The following is an 8888-nucleotide window of genomic DNA, read 5'->3' as shown; positions in this document are numbered from 1 at the left end:
CATTGATTACAGAAAGGTTGCTGTGAAACTGAAAGATTAAATGTCATAAATTCTTTCATTTTCAGGAGTATTTGTTTATATGCGGTTAAGTGACTGGATCAACCTGATGTTTTTGTTTTCTCTTTGGCAAGTTAGTATTACTGGGCGTTTGGGGTAGTTTGCACTGGAGCCACTTGTGGGTGCTATTGAGAAGCCTTAAATCTGCACTCTTGCTTTCCTAGTTCACGTGGCTTTGGTTATATGACCAGTACAAAGTTTTCCACCACATGGAGCTTGGACTAAATCAGTCCGTTTTTATACCAGATACTTTAAATACTAAAGCAAGACATTTTTAGGGGCAAATCCCAAATTATTGCTTGTACTGTGTGCTTTTTAAAAATGAAGACAGCTTGCATGCTTCTGCATGAAAGTTTAGTGCCATTTGCATTTATTACACATACTTTTTCCTCCATCTTTTTCCCCATCATGCTCAAAGACTCCATAAATCAAATGCCCCTTTTGCATAGGTCGAGTTGCATGTGAATACCTTTTAAATTTTACAATTTTTCGAAGCATAGACAAACCCAAGATAAGAGAGCGGGGGAATTGTTTGGCAGTGAGGTCCTTGTTTTGTTTGCCAATTTCTGGCTTGCTAAATTGGATGAGGAAATATGCAAGGGAGAGAAGTTTGGAAAGGGAGGGTAGAAGAGAGGAAAAACCAAGCGCTGGAAGGAGGTCAAAATGCCCTTCAGTTTAAATCATTTTAGGATGGTGCAATTGCTGGTAACCTTGTTGAAAATACCCTGTGCATCAAACACCTTCATTTTAATCTTCAGTCCCAGCTGTAATTCCCACAGAGATTTCGTCTCCAGGTCTCTTGGCACTGTGTCTGCACTAGGGAAACAAAGGAAATCCGCTCCTTGTTTTACTATTATCCTCGGGACATGTGAGAGCAGCTTGAAGTTCAAACAGACCCTTTTGGTCATGCTAAAAACTGGAACATTAAGGAATTTTCCTGCAGTGCCGGCCGACTGCAGGATTGCAGATCTATTTTTGACAGCGGGAGAAGACCAAAATCTGCTTAATCTGTGGCTATATTTTTTCTCTCCAGTGAGCACAGGCTTGTTTTTCAGAAGGTGCTTTTTCAACTTATAATCCACTTTAGGCTAAAACGTTGCAGTGAGGTCATGCCTGGGCTTGTTTGAAGTTTTTTTCCCCTTAACTCGGTCTCTGCCTATCACAAGTCGAAGGTGATGGATTATGCTTGCTGTTGGAATGTGGCCTGGAGGTGAATAACTAAGTGAGTCCAGAAACCATGCGTCGGTAAACCAACGCTGGGTTTAGAAAGAAAAAACTATATGGAGTTACGTTTATGCTGAATGGGACTCCAGGAGGAGGTGCAGACTCTATCGCAGACATACGGGGGCAGGGATGAGAGGGGAGGCTGAGCTGGAAGCCTCAAAGAACAACGTGGTAAAGTACGAGGACGATGCAAATCAAGAGGCGGATCCGAGGGAGAGCCCGGGGCAGAGGAGGAGTGCAGCTGGAAAGCTCAACAGGTGGCTTTACCTAAACGGCACAGGCGTGCAAGGGAACGAGGGGTGGAGAAAAGGGGAAGTACTAAGAATGAGGACGGACCGGTTGCCTTCTTTTCTCCAGGATAGTTGTGTACGACAGTCATCTGCTGAGGACTTTGCTTTGACTGGGGATGAGAACACAACTTGGGCCAAAGAACTTGAGGTTTGCCACATTCCTGTTGAGGAAATAAGCTGTAATGACATCAATGCAACACAGCAGAATGCAACACAGCCTCATGTGGTGGTCTTGCGTAGGCCTGCACATGGGCTTCGCCTCTTGGGCCGTCGAAGGACGATGAGCATATTTGTCTTTCCAGATGACAACCAAAGACAGACGAATGAGCACCAGGAAAGGTTAAGTAGACCCTATAGTGTTTGCATGTTAGCTGCTACCAACTCAAGCAGCCTTTCATTGCCCAACAATCAAGATTGTCCGGATGTGGTGCGACGGTGTAGGACAAGACGTGCCGAGCTACATGCAATAGACGGTCTCAAAACCGACATGCCGCCATCTGCCAACTTATTTCCTCATTCACAAGAAGAACCACCACCGATCCGTCGGAGCTTGAAAAGCAGGGGCAGACCACGGCCTGTTAGCATGACCGTTCTTGAACTTAAAGAACGCAGCGGTTCCAGGGAAGAGCTCAAGACCCATACTTCCACTACCAGCTTGCCTCGTTCAAGTTTCCGTTGGAGATGGTTCGGTCGTCATACACCAGAAAAGGAAGAGATGGGAGCGCAAACAACCGTGAGGCAAAATGAACCCGTCATTAGCAAGGAAGAAGGATCTAAACGAACATTTGGCTCGTTGCGAAGGAGCTTAAGCCTCCGGATCAAGCGCAATCGGAATCAACCGGAGCAAGAGGATAAAACTGAACGAAGACGCACTGCAAGTATCGGAGAAAAATCCGTACCAACCGCCGCCTATCCGTTCTCGTACTTAACCGGTAGGACGTTAGCGCCAACGCGCGAGCAAGATGAGGACCACTCAGGGGCCACACAGTACATCGAGTACCAAACACGGGGCAAGGTAACGGTATTGGAGGTCCCTCTCCGTCCTGCCAAGCTTACCCAGCCCACCAAACAAACTCAGTCCGAACCTAGTTTTTGGCAGCTAATTGCTAGTCGTTTTAAGAGGAAGGACCCGTTGTCCAGCAACCGATCCGAGAGCCGGGCGGTTGGGAGCCAACCCCTTGTGAGAAATACAAAGCCGGATTCTGTTGCTATAGAAACTCTAGCTGGCATTGGCCTTCACAAAGGTCAAGGTAAGTTGTACCGAATGCATGTATTTCTTTCCACAACCCGAAAAAGGTTCTGCTTTTTGTCAACGGAGGCCACCTTAATGTAGCCAGGAGAGCAGGACAACGTGATTAAATATTAAAGTGATATTGAGGGGCCGGCCTGGGCTGCACCTACAGGCATAATAAGAGGTTAAATGCATTATTCACTCTGAGTGCTTTGGCTCTGTCTGTGTGTGTGCCTGAGCTGTTAATTGGCTCCAAGAGGAGTTTTCTTCTAGCAAAGGTCTGCACTGCAATTGAATTAGAAGGCTAAAAAAGCATCCATCACATCTCTTATAATCATTTATACGTTCAAGGTAATCAAATCAACTGCATGAATAAGTCAACGATGGATGACTGTCATAGACAAACAAAGGGAGGTAGTAAATTTAAAGATTTCGATTTACAGTTTGAACCCTCCTGAGCAGGTTTGTCTACCTTTTGGTATGACGGAATTAAGCACGAAATTTGATGGGATGGTTTTTGCATTTGAAATCCAGAACGTTAAAGGGATCGTTCACCTTTAAATGAAATTCTATCATTTACTCATCCTCATGTTGTTCGAAACTTGTATGAATTTCTGATGAACACAAAAGAAGATATTTTGAGAAATGATGGTAAACACACAGCAGATAGTGACCATTGACTTCCATAGTAGGAATAAAAAATATGATGGAATTTAATGGGTACCTTACCCATTACCCTTTGTGTGCTTACCATCATTTATCAAAATATTTTCTTCATTTATCACAATACTTCGAAAATATGTTTTTCCTACTATGGAATGGTCACTATCTGGATATATTTTTTTGTGTTCATCAGACAAAAGTACGGATGCACCGATACCACTTTTTTGGAATACGAGTACGAGTACTTGCATGTCAGTACTTGCCGATACCGAGTACTTAATAAAAAACATGATTTAAAATTACAGGTACAGCTTTAGTCATATAATTTAACAAAAAAACAAGGGACTAGTTTTCCAGTTTGTTGTAAACTCTGCCTCTTTGGACAACACAAGAGGCATTAACCCCTTACATGCCGCTCAAACATAGACATTTCTCAAACCGTCGTATCGATCCCTGGTATCGGGGGACTTTTAACAAGTACGAGTACTTTAGAAAATTTGGTATCGAGGCCGATACCAGTATCGGTATCGGTGCATCCCTAGAAAAAAGAAATTCATACAGGTTTAGAACAACATGAGGATGAGTAAATGATGAAGGTGAACTATCCCTTTAATGCATACAACACCGCTCAACATCTTTTGCTTGCAGCTCATGCTTTGTCTCAAGCAAGTGTAAACACGGTGCATATTGTTTTGTTTAGCACAAATAGTTGTATGCATGCCTAAATGTCGTCTTAGATCTTATACAGCTTTATTCATTGGTTTAGTTATGCTGTTGCACTCATTTGATGTACAATGATTTTGCAAGGTATGTGCACCACAGTGTTAGTCTAACAATACCATTTGTAACACAAATTGTGACACCTTTCTTTTTATATACAGCTGTTATGTGACAGTTATATTCTCCCAAGGTTTTAAATCAGTGAAGCCTGGCTGCAAATGCAACATGAATTATTTACCTTTTCTTTAAGGGTCGTAATTTAGCTTTCAGAAACTCGGGCGGTAATATGAAATAAATGTCTGCAAACATAAAACGTATGAAATGCCAGTGGAGAGTAGATGGCAGTGAGGAAGCGAGCGAGGGTTTGAGTCCATCCATCCATCCATCCATCCATGAAAACATAACTGAATAGCTTACATAGGGCAATACTCTTGGGTATACAAATGTACTTGCATTGTTGTCTGGTTTCTGGCAGTGACAGACAATGCATTTACATTTATTTATTTATTTAGCAGACACTATCCAAAGCGACTTCCAAATATGAGTGCATTTAACATTTTGTCTAAATGTATAAAGATACATCTCAGCCACTTTAACGTGATGCAAAGTGAAATTACCAATTCAATCTTCTCACATTACCTTCCTTAAAATATCTCTTTAACATGACAGCCCATCACAAATGACTTGCCAGGCTTGTATTTAGGCAGATGCATTAGTCACTTTTTAAATGAAGACATCATATTAGGCACCGTCTACACCCTCGGTTTTTAATATGGAAACTCTCCTGTCCTTTTCTGTGCTAAATGTTACTGGAATTTAGGTGTGTTTGTTGAACTTGAGGGCTTTTTGGGCTAAATGTTAGGTGTGTGCAGAAAAGCTTGGATTGCAGGTCATGTTCCTGCATGCCCTGGTGGTTTTATGAGCAGGTCGTTCTTGGATCTTGACTGTTTTGAGTGTTTTTTTTTTTTGTGTTTACGCCCAGAAGGCTTTACCTTTCCTCACCTGCTTACAAGTGCCAGAGCTCTCTTATAGCTCAGTCTTATCAGATCGAGAGTCACGCGGCTTTGTCTTTAGGGTCGTGTGTGAGATGGGTTTACATAGCTGGATAACACGAATGGCGTGAGGTCAGTTCAGAAAGTGTTGGACTAAAAAATTATTAATTTGAAAGTATCATGTGCATTACAAAGGATGCACTTTGTTCAAGACACACAAAAACCATATATATGTGAACATTTTAACAATTTATGAAAGGCATTTCACTTTACATTAATATTGTATTTGTTAACATGAGTTAAAGGGATAGTTCACCCAAAAATGAAAATTCTGTCATTATTTACTCACCCTCATGTTGTTACAAACCTGTATACATTTCTTTGTTCTGCTAAACACAAAGGAAGATATTTGAAGCAGAAAACAGAAGCACCATTGACTTCCATAGTAAGAAAAATGCTACTTACTTTGTTATACAATTAATGCAGGTTTGTGACAACATGAGAGTGAGTAAATAATGACAGAATTTTAATTTTTGGGTGAACTGTCCCTTTAATGTGTTAGCTAACGCAAACTATCATTAGTTTTACAGCATTTATTGATCTTAGTTGATGTTATTTTCAGCATTTACTTTTACTTTTTTAACCCAAAGGTTGTAACAAACTTGTATAAATTTCTTTATTCTGCTGAACACAAAGGAAGAAAGCCTATTTGAAGCTGGAAACAAAAGCACCATTGACATTCATAGTAGGAAAAATACATTGTTAAAACATTGCTCAAAATATTTTTCTTTGTGTAACAACAGGAGGGTAAAATATGACAGAATATTTAGTTTTGGGTAAACTATCTCTTTAATACTGGTTAAACATCCCTGTTTATTCACATGCGTGTTTTCCCCAGGCGTCGTGGCCGCATCACCACCGCAGGTGGGCATTATTTTTCTAATAATTCAATGGCCCATCGTCAATTATTCCTTATTTAATGCATTCAGTAATGTTAACAAATGCAACCTTATTGTAAAGTGCTAGCATTAAACTAAAAATTTTGCCTTTTGCAAAAATTTCAGGAGGCTCTGAAAATCTGGAGAAAACACACCTGTGAATAAACAGGGATGTTTAATGGGTAATAAACCCAAAACTGAATATTTTGTCATAATTTACCCTCATGTTGTTAGAAATATATTGAATACAATATACTGAACACAAAGGAAGATATTTTGAGCAATGTTTTTAACCAAAGAGCACCATTGACTTTCATAGTATTTTTTCTATAATGTAAGTCAATGGTGCTTCTGTTTTCTGCTTCAAATATCTTCCTTTGTGTTCAGCAGAATAAAGAAATGTATACAGGTTTGTAACAACATAAGGGTGAGTAAATTATGACAGAATTTTCATTTTTGGGTTAACTATCCCTTTAATGCGTTAGCTAACATAAACTAGCTACTTCTACAGCATTTGTTAAGCTTAGTTGATGTTAATTTCAGCATTTACTAATAACGTTTGTTTTAAACCAGAAGTTGTAACTGTTTACATGAGTTAATTCACAATAAACTAACATTATTAAAGATGAAAAAAATGCTGAAAGCTATATTGCTAATTGTTAGTTAATGTATTCAGTAATTGTGTCCTTTGCAAAAATCTCAGGATGCTCTGTAAATCTTCTCTGGGGAAAACACGCCTGTGAATAAACAGGGATGTTTAATGGGTAATAAACCCAAAACTGAATATTCTGTCATAATTTAGCCTCATGTTGTTACAATATATTGAATACAATATACTGAACACAAAGGAAGATATTTCGAGCAATGTTTTTAACCAAAGAGCACCATTGACTTTCATAGTATTTTTCCTATAATGTAAGTCAATGGTGCTTCTGTTTTCTGCTTCAAATATCTTCCTTTGTGTTCAGCAGAATAAAGAAATGTATACAGGTTTGTAACAACATAAGGGTGAGTAAATTATGACAGAATTTTCATTTTTGGGTTAACTATCCCTTTAATGCGTTAGCTAACATAAACTAGCTACTTCTACAGCATTTGTTAAGCTTAGTTGATGTTAATTTCAGCATTTACTAATAACGTTTGTTTTAAACCAGAAGTTGTAACTGTTTACATGAGTTAATTCACAATAAACTAACATTATTAAAGATGAAAAAAATGCTGAAAGCTATATTGCTAATTGTTAGTTAATGTATTCAGTAATTGTGTCCTTTGCAAAAATCTCAGGATGCTCTGTAAATCTTCTCTGGGGAAAACACGCCTGTGAATAAACAGGGATGTTTAATGGGTAATAAACCCAAAACTGAATATTCTGTCATAATTTACCCTCATGTTGTTACAATATATTGAATACAATATACTGAACACAAAGGAAGATATTTCGAGCAATGTTTTTAACCAAAGAGCACCATTGACTTTCATAGTATTTTTCCTATAATGTAAGTCAATGGTGCTTCTGTTTTCTGCTTCAAATATCTTCCTTTGTGTTCAGCAGAATAAAGAAATGTATACAGGTTTGTAACAACATAAGGGTGAGTAAATTATGACAGAATTTTCATTTTTGGGTTAACTATCCCTTTAATGCGTTAGCTAACATAAACTAGCTACTTCTACAGCATTTGTTAAGCTTAGTTGATGTTAATTTCAGCATTTACTAATAACGTTTGTTTTAAACCAGAAGTTGTAACTGTTTACATGAGTTAATTCACAATAAACTAACATTATTAAAGATGAAAAAAATGCTGAAAGCTATATTGCTAATTGTTAGTTAATGTATTCAGTAATTGTGTCCTTTGCAAAAATCTCAGGATGCTCTGTAAATCTTCTCTGGGGAAAACACGCCTGTGAATAAACAGGGATGTTTAATGGGTAATAAACCCAAAACTGAATATTCTGTCATAATTTACCCTCATGTTGTTACAATATATTGAATACAATATACTGAACACAAAGGAAGATATTTCGAGCAATGTTTTCAACCAAAGAGCACCATTGACTTTCATAGTATTTTTCCTATAATGTAAGTCAATGGTGCTTCTGTTTTCTGCTTCAAATATCTTCCTTTGTGTTCCGCAGAATAAAGAAATTTATACAGGTATTGCTAATTGTTAGTTAATGTATTCAGTAATTGTGTCCTTTGCAAAAATCTCAGGATGCTCTGTAAATCTTCTCTGGGGAAAACACGCCTGTGAATAAACAGGAAGTTTGATGGGTATTAAACCCAAAACTGAATATTCTGTCATAATTTAATCAACCTCATGTTGTTACAATATAATTATTTGTTCTGCTGAAAACAAAGGAAGATATTTTAAGCAATGTTTTTAACCAAAGAGTACCATTGACTTTCATAGTATTTTTACTATGAAAGTCAATGGTGCTTCTGTTTCCTGCTTCAAATATCTTCCTTTGTGTTGAGTAGAATAAAGAAATGTATACAGGTTTGTAACAACATGAGGGTAAGTAAATGATGACAGAATTTTCATTTTGGTGAACTATCCCTTTAAATTGTTTTGCATCTTCTCCAAAAGTTGAATGTCTAAACAACTTCCATTGGACAAAACAATATAAGGCATTGTGTGTGTCCCCTCATAGCCTTGTCACATCAAATATTTGTCCACTTCTACTGAGGTCTGTAACCATTGGGGCCTGAACTCAACAAAGTGTCAGCGGTTGGGTTATCACAATGAATCTCAGCTGTCACATCTGATTTCTTGAG

The 8888-nt window shown here is 38.3% G+C and overlaps 1 protein-coding gene across 1 annotated transcript in view; it reads left to right on the top strand.

The window, feature by feature from the left end:
- The first annotated feature begins 1343 nt into the window (after window positions 1-1343).
- The window catches only part of agap3 (ArfGAP with GTPase domain, ankyrin repeat and PH domain 3), a 121908-nt gene continuing 114363 nt past the window's right edge, over window positions 1344-8888 (top strand). Inside the window, 2 exon segments of the mRNA XM_065258605.1 lie at window positions 1344-1397; window positions 1399-2821. Of these exon segments, the coding sequence (XP_065114677.1) occupies window positions 1359-1397; window positions 1399-2821 (1462 nt within the window). The 5' untranslated portion in view covers window positions 1344-1358.

The sequence above is a fragment of the Paramisgurnus dabryanus genome, chromosome 22 (genome assembly GCF_030506205.2).
Source record: "Paramisgurnus dabryanus chromosome 22, PD_genome_1.1, whole genome shotgun sequence".
NCBI lineage: Eukaryota > Metazoa > Chordata > Actinopteri > Cypriniformes > Cobitidae > Paramisgurnus > Paramisgurnus dabryanus.
The sequence above is the reverse complement of the archived record's forward strand: the minus strand, read 5'-3'. Positions and strand labels throughout refer to the sequence as shown.